At 33.1% G+C, this 21,675-nt stretch overlaps 1 protein-coding gene across 5 annotated transcripts in view; it reads right to left on the bottom strand.

The window, feature by feature from the left end:
• Positions 1–21,675, bottom strand: part of LOC106478764 (disks large homolog 1-like) — a 124,391-nt gene that overhangs the window by 97,940 nt on the left and 4,776 nt on the right. For 4 of the 5 annotated variants that reach the window (XM_022382404.1, XM_022382405.1, XM_013939326.2 and 1 more), the window contains exons 2-3: positions 18,547–18,678; positions 11,518–11,645 (exon numbers count right to left, since the gene is read on the bottom strand). In XM_022382404.1, coding sequence (XP_022238112.1) covers positions 11,518–11,645; positions 18,547–18,678 — 260 coding nt within the window. Of the gene's footprint in view, positions 1–4,372; positions 4,875–11,517; positions 11,646–18,546; positions 18,679–21,675 lie in introns of those variants that run through there. The other variant, XM_022382407.1, reaches the window with a different exon arrangement.

Raw genomic sequence — 21,675 nt, 5'->3', positions numbered from 1 at the left:
AGCAGTTTAAGACTAGAGGGAAGGCAGCTAGTCATCACCACCCACTGCCAACTATTGGGCTACTCTTTTACCAACGAATAGTGGGATTGACCGTCACATTATAACGCCCCCACGGCTGAAAGGGCGAGCATGTTTGGTGTGACGGGGATTCGAACCCGCGACCCATAGATTACGAGTCGAGCGCCCTAACCACCTGGCCATGCCGGGCCTTCCTTGATATAATAACGTATTTATCCCAGTGTTCTTTAATTGTGTGAACGATTTTCAATTCAAAAATGACATACAGTATTTGTATATCAAACCTTTGAGTAAGCTACGCACACAAATATCGTCTCTAATCTACACGGTCTGTTCTTTGATATATCAAACGTTTGTGCTACAGTACGGTGTAAGTTGAATCCTCGGACAAGAATTGAGTGAAAATTTCACAGTTAAAGACAATCTCACTGAGTATAGGTCAAGTTAAGCGAAATGGTTTTGTTAATACTGGTTTCACAGTGTTTGCGATGAAAGCGGACGCTAAACCAGTTTTTTTACATTTTCTCCCTAACTGGTTTGTTTTGGATACAAACAATATACGCAAGACAGCCAGTGAAGAATCTCCTAAGGTAGCATTCCCTCGTTAAAATCAAATTAATTAGAAGTTACTTGGCATGACGTATTTCGAAGCGCCATCTTTGTATGAAATGTCATTGCGATTCGGATAGTTGTAGGCCTCCTTCGGCCAGGTTTGACCATGGATGAGCATCCGTCCATTGTTTGATATGGACGGATGTAAGGAACATGCAAATAGCTAGTTTTTATAAGTTTCATAGCAAACGACAGAGAGAAAGAAGAAACTCTGGGACAATCAGACATACGGGAAAAAAACAGCTTATCACGCGTCCAGTATTTTAAATTTTATTTTGTTTCCTCATTAAAAGTAATGTTATTTTTATTATAATAAGGATAAACCGTCCGTTTCAAGAAGCGAAGCAACTCTCAAAACACTATCACACGATGGAGTTCTACCAACATATTGCCGGTATAAAATTTTATGCAGGGGCAAACGACGAAGTCGTTGAACTTAGAAAACAACTAAAAAAAAAAGGAAAACACTACACATTCCTTTGTCAGTAGCCACCTTATTCTCGTTTTATAATAGATATTTCCATAGCCATATCGTTTCCTAGACAAGTTTCACGAAACAGCGGTGGAACTGACGAGATGCCAACAATAGACCCCTTAATGTCGTCATACGATCAACAAAAAACCACACATCACCCTAAAAAATCATGCTACCATCTACGGTATCACGAGTCTGAGTGAACATACGAAAACAAAAATACGTCACCTCAATTAACTGGATGTTGAACGATATCCCAAATATCAACAAAACCTTCTTTGAAAAATTACCTTTATAAAATGTGAATGTAAACGATGCACAGATGATAATACGATAAATCTCACGACGAATAGCAAAATCCTGTTAACAAAAACTTTTGGTGATGATATTATAATTAACCAGAAATTACTTTTACTATAGAAACTAAATTATTTTAATTGTTAAAAAATATATACAGCGTTAAAAAATGTTTTTTAAACTTTTCTGTTTTAATTAAATATTTTTGCAGATGTTTTAATATACACAATTTTGTTAAATCCACACGAATTATTACGTATCGAAGGCTCCTCCATGTCAAATTCACACATAAACTAACTTAAGCCTGAAATAATGAAATTTGGAACTAACCAGTAAATACCGTTAGTTCTATATGTTCATAAAATAAGTTTTCGCCGTAATGCAACACATATATTTAATCATCTTTAAAACATTTTTAGCTATGCATTTTACTTCTTACTAAACAAAGCATATGGGGAGGATCCAAGGAGTACCCCACCAGCCAGCAATATTTTTAGTCAAGCTATTCTATGGTTACAATAATCAGGTGAGATGTAACACAAGCTTCTATCTTTCCCCCCAGTGGTACAGCGGTATGTCTGCGGACTTACAACGCTAGAATCCGGGTTTCGATACCCGTGGTGGGTAGAGCACAGACAGCCCAATGTGTAGCTTTGTGCTTAATTACAAACAAACAAACACGCTTCTGTCTTTATTTTCTCTTGGCCCGGCACGGCCAGGTGGTTAGGGGGCTCAACTCACAGTCTGAGGGTCGTGGGTTTGAATCCTCATCCCACCGAACATGCTCACCCCTTTCAGGCGTGGGGGCGTTATAATGCGACGGTCAATCCCACTATTCGTTGGTAAAAGAGTAGCCCAAGAGTTGGCGGTGGGTGGCTGCCTTCCCTCTAGTCTTACATTGCTAAATTAGGGACGGCTAGCGCAGATAGCCCTGGTGTAGCTTTACGCAAAATTCAAAAAAAACAAACAAACTTTATTTTCTCAGTGCAAAGCTACACAATGGGTTATCTGCACTCTGTCCACTGCGGGTAATCGAACCCCGGATTTTAGCGTTACAACACTCGTTGCAAATCTGTTGTTATTTAATCTAGGTTTACTTATCAAGACTTCTATTCCACGTCACTCCGATTTTAAAAACAATAACACAGATAACAATATAAAAATTCTAATATCTGTGGTGTATTTTAGTTTGTACGTAATTGCGATTTTTATAAATACTAAACATTTCAGAAAATTTGAAATTAGTGTTTCTGTATATAAAATGTTCGAGATAATAGTAAGTTTACAGTGATTAACATTTTAAAATCTCCCCTCAACTCAAAATCTGGTTCATCTTATAATTTGGTTCATCACTTGTCACTGAATTAATAGGTTTCGGAATATTCCATCCTTCATCAAAAAAAAAATAAAATAAATTAATAACACCAACGCTACATATTCTTCAAATGCTATATAAATACAGGTTCACAACTCAAAACACTACACATATATAACATACAATCCCCCGCTATATGAAGCCTGGTCTTGTTCATTCAATTTGCCATTGTGCCGAACAAGTGAGAAGTGGAATTCCCCGAAACTCCTTTACCTCAGTGAATGGAATGTCAGATACATATTTATTTTTAGTAAAAAAATATGGCAACTGAGGAGAACACATCTTTCATTAATAACTCTTACGTTATCAATATGTTTGCGTTTTCATACATTTCACTACGACATGTTTCAATGCATCTATTTTCTCTAGAAAAAAAAAGGGATCTTAAAGATTTTGCTTATTCGCTCTCTTAATTAGGTGGTGCATATTTTTCGGTCCGTTAGGGTGCAATCATTACGTTATCTAAACACTCCATTCTGTAAAACTGTATAAATCGCGTATACCGGAAGAAATTTGATCAAAATCCAATGTTTATTTGTAACTGTTCTTGTTAAAGCGCAAAGCTTCACAATGGGCTATCCGCACTACATGCCCAACGCAGTAGAGTTGAGTATTTATAACTACCTGCCGCCGTGCTTAAACTTGAATTACTGACCATAGGGAAGGCAGCCAGACAGCATTCTAACGTCCACCATAAAAATTAAAGGATTGACTGTCACTTGTATAATGCACCCAGAGGATGGACAAATTACTTGTAAACACCCTTTAATAAGTCAGGAAAATATATTACATTCATGTGTGTGTGTGTGTGTGTGTGTGTGTGTGTGTGCACAACAAATTCTATGAGAACAGTATATATAACAGACCATTTTATATCGCGAATCTATCTAATAAAAGTCAATTCTCATCACAAAAAAATATATATAAAAACAATACAAGACTACAGGTTAACTCGCACATGCCGGTCATGATAACTTATAAAATCACAGGTTTTAATAACATTAGCCACCTGGTTTAAATAGCATTTAATGTAAGAAACGTGTAACTAAATAAATCAACGTGTCTGTCGATTTAATAAATATCGGCAGTCTTTAAAACACGCTTGGTGTAGAAAACATGTAATTAAATACTGCACGCAGACACGAAGCCTAATATGACATTGGAGCGTGAAACACATTAAGTAAGATATAAAAATCTAGTGTTAGTTGCGTATTAAACAAATTAAACATCACTGATTATTACAAACGTGTTAATGGTGCTTGGAAACGAAGTCTGATTTATCTGTTTTGGAAATTAGATTAAAACTACACACTTTACACTAAAGCCATCCCTAATTTATAACTAATAGACTGTAAAAGGAAGGCAGTTAGTCAACCCACCGCTAATTCTAATCGAATGGTGAGATTTGACAGTCAATAGCGCACTCGTGGCCCGAAATAAGAAGCGCGATTTTGTGGCAACAAAATGCGAACCATAAACTTTTGGATTCAAAGTCCGGCATGCTATGAGCAAAGCCTCGCTCGGCTCAAGATATCTTAATGTTATAAAAACTGGGATAAAAAATTATTATTTCATTTATCACTGTATCAACTTACCTTTTTAGGTAAACAGCATGTGCAAATTGACAAGAAAATAGTTTTGGGGGGTGGCTCTACACGGAAGAAGCCATGATGGTGATGTTTCTTTCTTCGACGACGCATGCGATTCGGCACTACATACATATAGTTGGAGAACCGACGACGTGACCCGCGTACAATGGACACCCAGTCAATCATGGCAATATTGTAAGTCAACACTTAAATTCCCTGACTATTAGAGAAGCTTTAAACTTCTTATTTAGCGCAAAATAAAAACACGGCGAGAAGATAAGAATTTAAGAGTGCTGAATATGTAACACAGGAACGTGATGAGAGCCATAACATTACTTCAGGACATTTATCAGCACACTTCAGTTTTATTTACATTCCAAACTCCACATCACAAAAAATAGCTTTGACATTACAGCTTCACTTAGAATTACCATAAGCCATAATTTATTTATTTTGTCCACCTGACCACTAATAAAATATTCACCTGCGAATGGATGCAACAATCAAGAACTGATGGAGTACAATCGAGTTGTCTGTTGTACTGCAGGTACAAGAGGACGTGCACGTGCATGAAGGGTGTATCCAACAGAAAGCTCTGGGAAGAGACTACAGATATGGCTGGTGATGCGGGCGGAGCAAGCATTCCGTAGTACAACGCACTGACGGTAAGGGAAAATATGTTTATATATAAATACAAACGCAGAAACCAAGATTTTGACAGTCTGACACTATCTTTCCAGCCCAGTCACTACAAAGACATCCCTAAATAAAGTATAGATTTTATAAAAACTTCCAATAAATCGCTACTGGCGATACGACTGCTAAATAATTTATGCAATATCTAAAAGTTGTATGCTTTAATAATTCTATTTTTAGGTTTTAAAAACTTTTATACGTAGCATTTTCTGATAGCGCTCACAACTTACTTGCATTACACAAACATGTTGCTTTCGTCTGATAGCTACAAATACAATTTTAACGAGTTTCATCAGACTTCGAGAAGAAAGATTTACTAAACTTGTGGTTTGTTTAGAGTTAATTTCCTTCTACTATTGTTTGTCTGTTTGTTTATAATTAAACACAAAGCTACACTATGGTATATCTGTGCTCTGCCCACCACGGGTATCAAAACCCGGTTTCTAGCGTTGTAAGTCCGCAGACATACCACTGGGGGGGGGGGGGCTTTCTACTATTGATTTATGCAACTAATCCACTATATCTGAGACATAATACTCAGCAGGCAATTACTTGCCTTAGGGTATCAATGGGACATTGTGAATACTTCAGGTATATTTCCAAGATCAATAGAAGGTTATTTCGTCAGTTTACTGACACACTATTTAAACTGGCTAATAAACTGAATGAATATTTACTATTTTTATGTTTTTCGGCTAGAAACGTCTCTTACTTAGGTAGGGTTTGGTCAGTCTTACCCAAAATATTTCTTTTGCTGAAATAGTACATAAAGTTAAACATACAATTATGTAGGTACGATTAAACCTTTAATTCGGCGATACTAACAGAACTGCTCAGAAATAACTAATTTGTTCAAACTAGTCACCTTATAAATGTACAAGTTGGTATTAAGAAAGACAACAAATACAGTTCTCATTTTGTGACATCCCAGTAGTAATTACACAGTTTTATTACTCCATGACTAAGCCAAAAAACACAAATATTTCAGTAATATCCAATTTTTCATTTTCACTCTGCAAAACAGGGCTCAACTCCCATACAAGACATTTGTTTTATAAGGTAGTAGCAAAACCAACAGTGACTAAGATTATCAATTACAATTGAATAGTTTTACTTAACTGCATTTAAATATGTATAACATTAGTGTATCATTTATTAGGTTATTTCATAAAATACTTGACCAAAACACTTTCACACACAATAGTACAAAAATGCTTTGTAGTAAATACTGATGTTTGTGAGTATCATATATATTAAACCTTTATTTTTCCAAGGTCAGTATATATAAGCAGGTTGTTGGGTTGGTGAGAAATTGAACAGATAACTAGGATAATACTGAATCACTGTACTCCTTATGATATCAACATGTTGAAATAACATAAAACTTCAAGAACTGGCTGAGTATGTAACTTAGTTTTAACTTACACTGCAAGTAAATGACACTTACTTAAAATAACAAGAAAACACATCAGTAGAAAATACTGCTCTGTGTCTGAATTTGAAAGCTACTACGAATAATTTTATTGATTGTTAATAAACCAGGTGGAAAAAGATTGACACATTTTCTTGTCAAGAAAAAACAAGAGATCAAGGACAAAAGCTGTAGACTGGACCTTTTTGTGCCAATCTGCTTTATAGTTCACTCTTACCTTCTGTCACACAGAAAAGTTAGTCTGAAATGAGGATAATGTTAAGACAGTGTTCCTGAATATATGCACATCAGAGCAGCAATCCATAATGGTTAATCTGCTGGATACTATAACCCCAACAAACCAATGGAAACGCACAGATTATTACAAATGTTGATTTATCAATATGTGTGAAATTCCATATTGGAGTTACATGCACATACACAATGAGGTGAACTACTCTAAGTAAATCAAATCTACAATTTTGTATTTTTCATAGTTGAACTTATTGAAAGGTAAAGTTTAACTAAAATAACATAATTAGTAATAGTAAGTGTTCAGACTATAAAAAAATAACAAATAGTTTGAAATTTTTAAAACACAAAAATAGAAGTTTAAATATTCAAGTTCATAACTGGTTATATATCTAATGCATCATCTTATGTAACTAATATATGTATTTCATTGTGATTATTCATCTCCCTCTCCAAAGCTTATTGTAACATACAAAGCAAAATAAGAATATGAAAGTGGCAATATACGTGTTTTACTTTTCAAAAACAACAATAATGATAAAGAGTATGTTTCCATAATTAAGATAAAATCAAGCCATACATAGTCAGTATCTCTTAAACCCTAAATATGGACCAAGGTTATGTTTTGTTGAAGTTGTACGTGAATAATACCAGATTTTATGGACAAATCTGTCTTTGAAGAACTGTTACAGAACATACCCAACAAGTATGTATGAAAAAAAACAATAAACCCTTTTTAAGTAATTTTGGCCAGTAAAATGCTTTTATATAAAGCCCACATAACCAACAAGAAAAAGAAAGGATAACCAAAATCTACAATCCTGATTTAAAATTATTTAAAGCAATGATATTTCATCACCAGATTGTACACAGATGTTCACAAACCATACAAAATTGCTACCATGCTTGATGAAAAAATAGTGACAATGGAAGTGTTAATGTGTCATAGTACAAGTTTAGTAGCTCTATCATAAGAGGGAACATAACTCCAGAGTATATATATACATAACTACATCTTAGATATAGAATAATTTTTATTACAACCTATATGAATCTGACTAAGTGTCTACAGTTTAAAAAACAATTTTAAGGTTGCACAAAAAATGGCTACTAGTATGTTAAATAATATAACAGGTATCACTTCCTCAACAATAAGACTAGTATGTTAAATAATATAACAGGTATCACTTCCTCAACAATGAGACCATCTCCACATCTGGGACGAACTTAAATAACTAATAAAAATAAAACAACCAGATGTTGTGATTTAAAAGTCCACTATAATTTTAGCACATAACTAATTTCTAAAACAAAAAATTGGAAATATCAACAATCTAGACTATAATATCCACATTTTAGATAACATTCTTACCACATTTTGGGGAAGAAATGTTGAAAATGATATGGGATTGATTAAATAAGTTTTGATGAGAAGAAAAATAACAAGTACACTAAATCCTGTCTGAATACAAATCTCTGTGCCTTCTGTTCAGACAAGCCTCAGTTGAACAGCTAAGGAAAGAAAGAGGTGAGTTGATGTAAGATAGAGTGGTCAGGGGGAAAATGATGAAGGAGAGGCCTCCTATGAAAAGCCCATCCTATCCATTCATAAACAGAATATGTGAAAACAAGAGGAATGGAAGAGAAAGATGGCTGCACGTATGGAAACTCTAGCTCAACAAATAACAGACTGGACAATCCCACATGAAAAGAGGATATCACAAGTTGGGATGAAAAAAGGACAAGAGAGATGTACAAGAAGAGATGGAAATATGGGAAGAGGATGAGGGGGTTTAATTGAGAGGAGACATAGAACAGGGAACTGAGGTTGGACAATAAAAACTATTTCGTTATGTGTGTCACAAGACACAGCAAGAACACTCATTAGAAGGAAGAGAGGAGAAGATGAGGCCAGTGCTGACTGAGAGTATGCACGGCCAGAGTTGATGGGTGAGGAACAGGAGACCAGAATGGGGCAGATTGGTTGAGAATGGTGAGACAAATGCAGCCAATAAAGGAATACTAAGTTCGAAATGAACACAATGGAAATCTGTGAGTGATAGGTGATAAGTAGTCCAGTCATTAGAAACGATCCACCATGATAACTAAGAACCCGGGGCATGGAAAACAATCAAGCTCACTCGATTGGAATGGGCCCAAAATAGATTTAATATTTGGAAGCAGATAATACTGGAATGGGTGACCCTTGAAGATTGATAAGAGACACTATCATGAAATTTCTGAGTGAACCTTAATCCTAAGATCCACTAGAAGGTGAGAGAAATGGAAGCATGCCCATTGGACTGCAAGCACGACCAGAATGTTGATATGAAGAGAACTCTCTTCAAATGTCCAAGAACCTGAAGCAATTTAATGATATGAGAATGCTCCCCACTTAGCGAGAGATAAGTGGAAAATAGGAGATGGGCTTGGAAGGAGGTACAGGAATACCAAAGGTGGAGTACGAACAATCCAGCCACCAAGCAAGAATCTCCAAGAATTTGGTAGAAAGGATTATCCATGAGAACAAGAGATCCCTGGATGGGTTCCATTAGTCACTTAGGGCTCACTGGAGGTGATTCATATGAGAGTGGCTGAATAGACTGATATGATCCAGAGAAGCCATAGTCCCCAAAGAAAGAACCAAATGCATGGATGAAGAAGTAAAAGAGCAGACTTAGGTGATGAGACTTATGAGGTCTAGTAGTCAGGGAGGATAAGGTTGGGCACAACTGACGAGAGAGCTAAAAAAGTATCTAAAGGTAAATAAGACATTGGCACAGGGTAGTAAGGAGTTGGAAATGTAGACGAGCCATCCAAAACAATTGGTTCCATGATGCAGAAGGGAAGTTTGATCCACATATTCCACTTGAGAAAGGGAAAGAAGCCTGTGGACCATGTAAAAGTGGATCTGCAGTCCCAGACTTGTGGATGATGAGCAAAAGCCCTCATAATGTGATGGAAAACACATGAAGCTAAGTTATTCTGAATGAAAGGACACAGTCCCAGTGGACAAACCTGAAGTAAGATTGTGAGACAGTGGCTATAGGAACATGGAGAAATGCATCCAACCCATTTGCCTTGGTCATCCACAGGTCTTGTCAAAAAGGCCAGAGGAGAGAGATCAGTAATTCTCTTTCCAAAAACGAGAGATAAACCAAAAAAAAAAAAAAACGACTGATGGAAAATAGGTTCATGAATGGGCACTAGTTTCCTTTTTAATGGGGACAACAAGGAGGTAAGTAATAATTCAAAAAGGATTAGGAACTCACTCTATGGATTGCTACTCCAACAGATTCAAAACTGCCCCATCCAGACATTGGAGGAAGACTGGAAATGAGGAGGGAAGAAAGACTATGACATGGAGAGAAATGAAGCAGGGGAGAAAGTGGAGGACTAAACTATGGGTCAAGGCTAGAATGACTAATTTGTCTGGAGTGAAATTAGCCTATAAATAATGAACAAGACCTGAACCAACCAGATGGTCACTGACTGTTGGGATGATGGGATGAGCTTTGGGTGGAAGGCAGGGAAACTGGAACTAAACTGGAAAGAGGGGTGGGTGAGGTTGTGGAATAGATTGGGACAAACTCAATACTAATGAGGAATGGAACACTGATGGTGGTCGGCCTCAGCACTTGACTCCAGGGAATCAGAAACATTGCTAATGAGTTCTTGATGGAGTGATTGGGTAAAATGAAGGTCAAAAAGTAAAGAGGTCAGTAAACTGACATGGGAAGGTAGGGTATCTCTACCCAAGAGGTCCCAACAATAACAAACCATATGATAGATGAAAGTGCAGAAGAAGTTGATGGTGCTATGGAAGAGAATGAAAAGGTCTGAACGTATCTTGTAAATTCATTAAGGGAACAGTGGTGTGCCCTTGACATGAAATAGGGAGAGGGAAAATAACAAAGGAGGGTAGTACGGAAAGCAAATTGCAAAAATAAACATGTCTTTGAACGACTTTGCCAAGGGAAAGAATGAAGAATTTGTGTGCGAATGTACAGAATGCATTTGCACAAGGAGGTGTGACACACTCCTACTGGTGGAGGGTTTTGTTACACGCTACATTATGATGCAGTAGCACAAATTCACGTGTTTCACATTAAATTTAGGCAGGAGATTTCACAAGGCTGGTGGCATGCAAGTTTCTCAGACAGGTTAGCATGACTATAAGAGTGAAATAGCTTTTCGTGTACGGAGGCGAGTGATTATATCAGAATTACATACTTAAACCAAGCACAGTGTAATATTAGAAGGTATTAACAAAGCTTGCAGATATTTCATACATCTAATAACACAAAGTATGGTCAGCAATTGCAAACATACTTGTTATGTGTTTTTGCTACAAAATCTATAAGTCCCTTGCTGTAAGTATCTTTTTCTTTTAGTTTTATAAGATTTACTAAATATCTGATAATCACGTTACCTTTGTATCTATCACCAATCAAATGTACTATTGTATTAAACACTCCTTAATATAGGTGACTCCGATATCCCACAAATAAAATATAGCATGATTATTTATTTTTGAAATCAGTCTTAAAGCAGTAGTAACTAATGTTTTCTTATAAATTTTTTGTTCAGAGTACAAAGAAACCTACTATTTCAAAACTAGTCATAAATCCTCCTTTACACTGATAACTTAAAAAAGTTAATTGCTTAATCTTTACAACTTCAGTAAACTGAATCTTGAAATATAAAAATGTATTCTACTAGAATAAATTATTCCAGTTTCAATAATCTAGAAAAGTTACTAAAATGTTATTATAACAATAAACACACATACCTCAGTACTAACACCAATAATTGGAGAACTAGTTTCCCATCGGAAAGCTATTTGTAAAGTTTCAGCAGTTTTTTGCTGAATACTTTTGTCATCATCCAATAATGTAACTTCATAGAATTCTTGAATATCTAGAAGCGAAGAAATAAAATAATGAACTGGCAATGGTTTCTAAATATTTCACTACACAAACATTTTGTAACTAAAATAAAAACACTTAAGAGCAACATTTCAGATATACAATTACATGTAGGTTTTATTAAATATAAGTCCTCAAAAATCAAGTGTAAAAGCATAAACTTACTGCATTACTAATTTTACAGATAAAATTGTTTTCATATTCTTGGCTCTCATATTAGTTATGTTATGTACAATAGCAAATCACGGTGTTTGCTGATGATGAAAAAAAAATATTTGTCTAAGTCTCTTTAATAATGATTAAAGGGTGTGTAATTTATATCACCTAACACCCACGACAGCAAGATTTAGCATTAACTTATACGTTGCCCATTTGACAAGTAATTTGTTTTTAACATTGTTTGTTGTATTGCTAGAAAAACGTTTCAGGTAGATTTCTAGAAAGCCATGCAAGTTTCTGAATGTAAATATAAATATCCCTTTAACTGACAAACCCTCAGTCACACACACTAACAAGTATATTTAAATTACTGCAATATTATTATTATTATTACATTGCTTTTGTCAACAATAAGAGCCCAATAAAGTCTTCTAGCTCTAGGAATAATACATAACATATTAAAAGTACAAAAAGATCTACAGTTTCATACATATATATCAAACACCATTCTAGTCCATGACAGCATTAACTTAACCAATGATGTCTTAATCAGCTTCTGCATTAAGTATTCTACATTTTGCACTTAATGACTAAATGTAAAAAAGATACAGAAGCAAATATATATATATAGAAATGAAGAGCTTAGGAGCTTAGGTGCAAAACATGGAATACGGCATTCCCACAAAAACTAAGCTGGCAATAGCATTGTACTGAAGGATATGTGGCATTTTGACTAAAAAAAGGGCTATGGATATAAGGTATTTTTTCCAAAAGTAATATACATTTTGTAAAATTTGAGAAGGGCAAGTAGGTTTTTCTGGAAATATTTCCCTCGCACAAGAAGTTTTTTTTTAAATGCTGCACCACTGTGATTTCAAAAAAGTAAAACAGTTTTTATTAATTGGTCATTAAAAATAATGAACCAGGCACAACTGGACAAAAATATGTATTTCTGTATGTAAGTTCCTAATTATGACAACAAAAAAATCACAGTTGTCCATTACAAAAGACAATAACAACAAATTATATATTATACAAAGAATAAAAGTACACTTTAATCAAGTAAACATAAACCCTAAAATCCAATAAATAAACATCTTTACAATTAATATCCATAAGATCCAAAGTCAACAATCACATTTATACTTATTGCTATAGTACTGTGTCCTTTGTGTTTGTGTGTGTGTGTGCATGAAAGGTGTTTTTGTTTGTGATTCCATAATTAATTTAGATTTTGTTTTGAGTATCTTGCATCTTACATGTGTGTGTGTGTTTGGAGTTCTGTCATATATATTTTTTTGTATGTTATGGTTTAAGATCATTATTACTGTACAAGCTTAAATCACTAGTCTTGTTTGAAAGGGAACACTAGTCTTGTTTGAAAGGGAAAAACTGTTTGTATTCTTCCAAGTTTCATATACAATACAGCTCAATACTTGTTTTATAATGTTATAATTTTGAATCAGAAGTTCTTTCTTGGCCTTCATCACATTTTAATTTTGAAATCTTTAATCTCACTTTATCTTGCTTTATGTAACAATTAGTTTGTTAACCCATTTATGCATGGGAACTTATATGTAGGAAGCTTTAAGAGCTCAAATTTACCTCTGTACAATGTAAATTGTATGCCAAATCCTAAATGTACCTGATCCTAATTTTTAGTTATAATAAAAGTATAATCTATTTGAATTTTTCTTGGCATTTCAGTTTTAGATACATCTATGTAAAAATATTTCATTAATATTGCAGTTAGAATCACTTTGGGCATGAATGAATTAGTTAAAGATGTTACTGACCATATTAGTCTTCTAAATTGAGAATAATTCATTGTAGTCCAGTACATATAAATAATTTTTTTATCTTTGAATTTATTTATAATGTTAACAGGGTTCTTTCTTACTTGGGAGAGAAAGACTCACAAATATGAGGCAAAGGATCTGTTTCTGAGTTTTCAGCATATAAGAAAATAAAAAAAATAACTCTTAAGATAAGCCATTTTTATGGCCTAAGTAGTAATTTGTTACCATCATGAAATTCTTTAACTCAGAATCAGATATTTTTGTCAAGGTCTGCTATGTATTTTTCCTGTTGCAGCTTTTTTTTCATCAAAAGATAAACTTAGTTAAATTTTTTGGCATGGTTAGCATTATGAGTAGAAGTCACTTTTAGGAATAGCATCATCTTCAACAAATGTACAGAAAGAGGAGATTGAATATGTCTTTTATCTTGTGGTATGAAAGTCTGTTTGTAAACCTTGTACCATCAGATGAAAGAGAGATTAGATAGTCTAGCTTTAAAATAGCAATCTTTTTGTGATTATTTCATTACAACTGGGTGTAAACACTCCAGGAATAGGCTTGGAGAACCCTAGGTAGGAAAGGCTCTAAGTGCTTCAATTTGGATTCTTTGTTTTCTTCAGTGTTAATTTTTTGCAGGTCTACTTACCTTTAAAGCTGTAATGATCAGTATTTAAGTAATCAACATTCCATATCTAATGTAATGATGTCTATTAATAGCAAAAGGAATTAATGTGTTTTTACTAATTAGCTTAAGATTTGTTTTACTATATAAGTTTTAAGTGTGTGGTAAAACTTAAGTATTCCATATGGAGATTCCAATATGTTGATAAATGAATAAAACAGATTTAAAGGTGAGGGATTTGTTTAAAACAGGCACAATTACTTTTTTAACACTTGAATTGGATGCCATTTTTCTGTATGTCACCAATAAAAGACACAAGCAATGGAACAAAGACAGTTAGATTTGACTCATCTTAATTTATTTTCTAGGATGTTTTCAAAACAATTGCCAAGTATTTATGAAAATATCATTCTGTTCCATAGGTTTAATGCTTTTTCTCTGAAAAACATTTCCATCGTTTCAACTTTGTTAGTGTACCATAATTTTACAGTTATACTTGTACTCCTAATACAGTGAAATAATTAATAAATATAAAAATCGGGTACAGTAATTTGGAATTTGTATTGGATAGAAAGATGTATAGTATATTCAGAAGTTACAGTATTTGGTTAGATTATATGATGTTATAGGACACTTATTAATATGTTTATCTGTACAAGAAGGGCCACATGTATATCTGACTTATCTAAAGTAATGTTTTGTTAAATCACACTTATTAATATGTTTGTTTACATGCAATCACACATCAGAAAAGGCTACTTATATACCTGGCTTATATAAAGTAATACTTTATTAAATTTGACAACCCTTGTCTTCTTGTGACTATTTTCCGGAAGAGAGTGCTGAAACAGTCAAAAACCAACAAAAAACCAAAAGTGCCTTTTCTACTGCTTCTCAACAGTGATTTTTAAAAAGAAAAAAAAATCCCATAACTTATGAGAAGCTTGTAGGTTTCTTAATTTCCAAGGAATTCTGATATCCACAAGTTTGGATTGCCTCTATCTATGACCCTGTCCTTGTACAGGTCTCATTAATTCACAGCCAAACACCTATTAAGGTGCAGGACCAAGTATAAGGCACACAGTATAAGTATGATATCAAGAGAAAGTTATATTGTCAAAAAGTCCCCAAACCTCCATCAGATCCCAAGAAGAATTTATAAAAAAAAAAAGTTGAAATAACAAAAGAATGACTATATAACTTAAAAACAAGACACAACACAAAGACATTTCCTTTTCATAAAAACAGTTTATGTGTACAAAATCTTGACAATGCTTTGCAAAAGGGGGCAGTGCCAACATGTTTCAAGCATTACCACCATCTAATAAACCAAGAAAGGGAAGAATGAAAAAAGGCCAGGAATAAGAAAAAGGTATTTTAGACTATTAATATTATTAAATCATTTGAAATGTATGTATAACTTTGTTCTACTCTACATTACAGGACCACAATAGACCATAACGTTGTTTTATCTAGTGTCCACAGGTTTAAAATAAAAAATATTCAAAATGCATTTTATTTCTTTAATTTCAGAAAAGAATGTTTATATGCTGCCTCGTGGTAAATAAACACAAAAATATTAATTTTGGTTCTTCAGTATTTTGTATGCACTACCACTTCTAAACTTATATGCAGAGGAATGAGTGAGTAAACTATCAGTGTTTGTACATCACAAGCAGGAATGCAACCCAACATGTAGAATTACTCATGAAACATGTGGCAGTAAATAGTCCAATATTTATTATCTTGTTTTATGGTCATCTTTACATAATTTTGTTTCTTAACCAACAGATATAATACTTTTACATACAGCTAAGATATATTAGAGGCAAAGTTTCCCGTTAATACTTGAAAACTGTGAAATCTTATTTCATTTACTATTGTAATACAGTCCAAATCTCTATTATGCCTACAATCAAAAATAAATATAATTCTGCTTCTTAAATAATATACGTCTTAATAGTTATAAAACAAATAGCTACAGGTAGCTCACTAACCTATGGCTTTATACACTTTAAATGAAAATGTTTAAGCCAAAAAAATTACATCTTCCACAAACTTTCTAAATACTGAGTATGTAGTTTTGCATGAATTGTCCAATTAATTGATATAGTCTTAATAGTTTAGGAGCTGTAATTTTATATAAAACAAATAGCTACAGGTAGCTCACTAACCTATGGCTTTATACACTTTAAATTGAAATGTTTAAGCCAAATTACATCTTCCACAAACTTTCTAAATACTGAGTACGTAGTTTTGCATGAATTGCCCATTAATTGATATATACATGTATATGGTAAAAATTTTGCAACATTGTGTATTTCACATCTAATTTTGAATTCTATACAAAGATGACAACTTTTTAAAAATCTCTCATGGTATTTTATACACATATGTATATTAAAAATATCAAGTTAAAGACCTTTTAATTAATTAGTCACAAAAAATTTGTTGAAAGACACAAAAATACTTTTATTTATGGAATCTCTACTGATAGTGCTTTTTTGCACATATTCTAGGGATAAGTTAAGTTCATTCTCTAGCTGTTATGTTTCTTGATGCTCATTTTACTAGGCTACTAAATATGGATATATAAATCTTTATTAATATAAATATATAGGTGGTGTCATCAGCAGTTCTAAACATATTCTAAGCACAAGGAGTGCACCAATAAAATCTAAATTGAAAACACTAAAATCTAATTATTAGTAAAACAGATACATTCCAAGATATTGTACATAAATCTGTTTCTAAAATAGTTACCATGGTTTAGTTTAAAAGATTAATATTCAGTAAAATTCAAATAATGATGCATATTATGGGGAATAACCATTTTGGTTAATAATGTAAACAAGACTCAGTATATAAAACTTACAGCAAAAAGACTGCATTAGTACATGCATTAATTATGAAAAACATGAAAACACTTACTAGGATCTTTTTTTGTTTTTTTGCACAATTATACTATATACAACACAACTCAAGATTACTAAACAATTGCATAGAAGTAAAACTTAGTACTTTTGTGTGTGTGTTTGCAACTTGATAGTCAAAAACCACATTTAAGAACAATATATCAAATGAGCTTACACAGCATATCATACAAGTATAAAAAGAATGTCTTGTATTACCAAAATACAAAGTAAAAATATTCTTCTTTGCCACCTAATGTCAATCTTAACATTTTGATAACAGATTTTTTTTTACTTAAATTATACATTGTGTACATATTATAATACCCGAGCCACAACATATCTTAATAATCAACAAAGCAATTAAACAACTTGTTGACACGATAATATTGATAAGTACTTAGCAAAATCAAGTTCCACTTAAGTTTGTATGCAAGATACTTGAGAGTGTAACCACAAACTGATAAGCCTAAAATGATTACTCCATACACATACAGAAAATAAGTAGCATAGCTATACCACTTCCTCTTTACACCTTTTGTTTGTGCTTGTTTGTTTACATATGTATATTAATGTGTGATTACAATATAAATGAAGATCTCCTACATTCTACAAATATATTATACTTCTCGTTCATACAAACGTACTTGTGGACTCGGTTTTGTTCTTGCTAGTGCTAGAAGCAAGTAATAAGATATGCATCAAACAAGTAGAGCTGGGTGATTTAATTAATTACTATAACTGATTACCTATGAGCAGTGATCAAGTGTTTCCAGATATTACTGTTTTTGATTACTACAACAATTGTCAAAAATAGTAATAACTGTCAAAAAAGTAATCAGCTAATTGAAATTGGGGTTTCTAATTATTAAGGTTTTCAACTATGCCAACAACTGATTAATCAAAATTACAATTAAATCAACTGTCATGAAAATAATCAAAATATTGCCACAAAATTGCTTGCCCTGTCTTTGTTATACCAAAGCTAACAGCTATCTGGAACTTTCACCACTTTTTAGCTGTTAGGAAAGCAATTTGCTGGCAGCACTAACCACCAACTGTCTTTTGTTTGTGTTTTGGAACTGCTGACTAGAAGGAAGGAAACTGTGTGGCCAAACTTTTTTCTTTTTCCTTTGAATTACTAACTAGAGGGAAAGTAACTGGCTGACAGCACCCACAGCCAATTGTTTTTCTTTGTAGGAACCATGTTTAGGGAACACTGCACTAATCAATTAAATAAGCCATTATTTAATTCACTAGCAAATACCACTAATAGTCCAGCTCTATAAACAAGTGGCAATAAGTATTTCAGAAGTAAGCTTTATTATTCTCCTAGTGTTCAAAAGTAAGTTATAATAATTTAAAATTTTTAACACTAACTTCAAAACAATTTTATCTTACCTAAAAGTGCCTGGAATAGCCTACTCTTGAAAATTTTTATGACACGTTCAATTGCATTTTTAAGCTGTTTGTCTTGGGTGTGAATTAACTTGTTGTGATATTCTTCTAAAAGTTCCAAAGCACGGTGAGCCTCTGAAAAAAACAGAAAACAATCAAAATATTACTTTTCAATTTTAATATTCTTAAACTAACTTCTGAAATAAAACCTTGTAAATTAGTACAAAGAAATATTGTTGCTTTCTAGACTGCTATTTGCCTAATACCTCAGTCACACGAGTTTTCAGTCCATGTAAATACTTATTTTTTAAAATAAAATACATCTTAAAATAAATACTTACCACTTGCATCAGAGAATGCAATAGTTTTTGTATAACAAATTTTCATAACATAATATTTAAGGTCAATAAAAGACATGTTGGTTCATTTAGGCTGTCCCATCTACTAAACTAAGTTAAAATAAAATAAAAAACTCAAAACCAGCCCTTAACATTTACATATTTATCAAGCTTTCCCTTAAACAAATTTATTGCACCCACCACATCTGAAGACAACCCATTCCAAAAGTCTATCACACTGTCAGAAAATTAAAACCGTCTTGGCTGAAGATGACTCCTACCATACTAAAATTTATAGTTGTATCCTCTGGTCCTATCATTCTCACCATTAATAATTAAAAAAGATGGTGCATCAACATTATCAATTTCATTAATAATCTTAAACACTTCAATCAGTTCCCCTCTAATTCTTCTTTTTTCAAGATAAAACAATTTCAGAAATCTTAACCTTCCTCATGTGACAACCATTCCATTCCAGGAATAATTCTTGTAGCCCTCCACTGAACCCTTTCTAATAATACAATGTCTTCTTATATTAAAGACCCTAAGACTGTACTCCAAATGAAGACTAACCAGTGACCTACACAATGAAAGTATAACCTGAAGATACAACCTAAAATCTTATTTGCCTTACCATTAGCAACATGGCTCAAAATAAATAGAAGTGTTTCAAAATGCCTTACTTATGAAAACATTCACTGCAATGGCCAGCAAGGACATAAATATCTCCAATGATCTCACTTAGCACCTAATCAGGATCATCCAAGCATATCTGTTCTACAAAATTGTCAAATTTGAATACAGCTTTACCTCTTACAAAACAGATAACTATGCTCAACATAGAAAATGGAAGAGCCAGAGAATGAAGGAAGTAGCAAACACATGTAACTTACCAGAAAAATATTGGGATGTGGTAACCTCATCCAAATAAATTATCTCAACTGTTAATATGAACAATGAACAACAAAAGGTTCTGGAAATGAAAGAAACTGTGTGGCCCTCCTTTTAGTGGAGGGCTGATGTCATATACTGATGACATTATGCACCAGTACAGTTCATGTTAAACACATTTTTTAGGCAAGAGGTAGCTCAAGGCTAGTGGTATGCAAGTTTCCTAGGCAGATGCAGAAAGGGATCATGATATTCTGTGTGAAAAAGTGAGGTTTTCTGGTTTTACAAGGTCATTTTGATCATGAATTTAAAAAATATGTATATGTGATCGTCTCTTATCTATCATCCTTCTCTTCTGACAAACATTTTTTTCTGCTTTTAGTAATTATTATAACACGTATTTTAATCAACGACATCAAATCCATAAGAATTAAATATTTTAGGCAAACAGTTCATTGCTAAATTTACAGTCATTGTAAATACGTTGTTATAAAAGAATGAAAAAAAAGTGACTTCTCTGTTCATAAAATACCAAAAAAAGCTCTGTTTACAAAATGTTTGGAACAATCATTTATTTTCACTCTGTAACTAATACAGTTTAAAAATATTTTGGAAGCTTAATATTGTTTTAAGCATTGTATTATTTCACATTTTCCTAAAAATGTGCATATATAATTGAAACTGTAATATAAGTAATGGTTCATATGTGAGTTTTTGTTTTTTCTGAATAAGCACATGATAATTTTGATCATGTCAGCACTTTTACATATTAGAATGAGCAAATATGTTTCCATTATGTTGTTATAATACTTTCATACTCCTGGTTTAAAGAATCAGTATCACAGACTTGTACTTCTAAACATACCATATTTTTTAGCCAGAAGTATAAAGAAGTGAAATAGCATCTGAGGACCTCTAGAACAAAGTCAAAACTCAATATGTGATTGGTAAATCAATTTGTGTAACTTTCCACTGGTTTTGAGCTTATAATGAAAGATCAACAACAAATTTCTTCTATACTTTTCTAGCAAAACTTCACAATAAATATGACTTTGACAACGCATTTTATGTTTAAATATAGTTCTATGATCAAAACACCCAAGTATCAAAAAGGATTCATTAAAGATTGCATACTGTTACTGACATGAGTGTTACTTCTTGTGAAGAGTTTACAATAATTCTATGTAAATTAATGTGTCAAACCTGCACCTGAGTCTTTTTTAAAAAAGGGAAAGATCAAAATCATAAATAATATTCAACGTTAAACTGGTACACAAAGATAGGCCTAAATAAAAGTCAACTTTTTGAAGGCCATAACTCTACATGTTTCGACGTTACAACGTTATCCTCAGGGTTATAGGGTTTTAATCATTTTATGTAAGGAACTGATATTATTATTTTAATTTTAAAAGTAGGTGAAATTAACAGTTTTAAAAGTAAAATATATAGGAGATTAGCATTAATTAGTTGGACTAATTGCAACAGTGATCATGTTTTCGTTTAAATTTTAAACAACGTTATTAACCAACAAGGAACTTAACGTGCACATAGTTTAGAAAAATGTGTTTAAAAGGCCTACGAGGTTATGGGCCCCAATGGTAATTCTAGGGTTAAGAATCATGCTGAAGCCACATGTGTGACCGTGGTGTATATACATACAAATGAAAACAACAGTACAGCTGTAGTTCAGGCAATCTATACTTTTAATTGCATCACGACCGATTTAAAATTTCACGTATTACTAGTTGAAAGATACAAAGTTGAGCTACTACTAATTTACGAAACACTGTCCTCACAAAAATCGCAATCACATCAGCCGAACGGTACATGATCCCCCGTCGTCTTTATATAGTCACTATGGACGGATATAAGTATTAAAAGCATCAAATAACTGCTGTTACTT

The sequence above is a fragment of the Limulus polyphemus genome, unplaced genomic scaffold, assembly GCF_000517525.1.
Source record: "Limulus polyphemus unplaced genomic scaffold, Limulus_polyphemus-2.1.2 Scaffold247, whole genome shotgun sequence".
Lineage (NCBI taxonomy): Eukaryota > Metazoa > Arthropoda > Merostomata > Xiphosura > Limulidae > Limulus > Limulus polyphemus.
The sequence above is the reverse complement of the archived record's forward strand: the minus strand, read 5'-3'. Positions and strand labels throughout refer to the sequence as shown.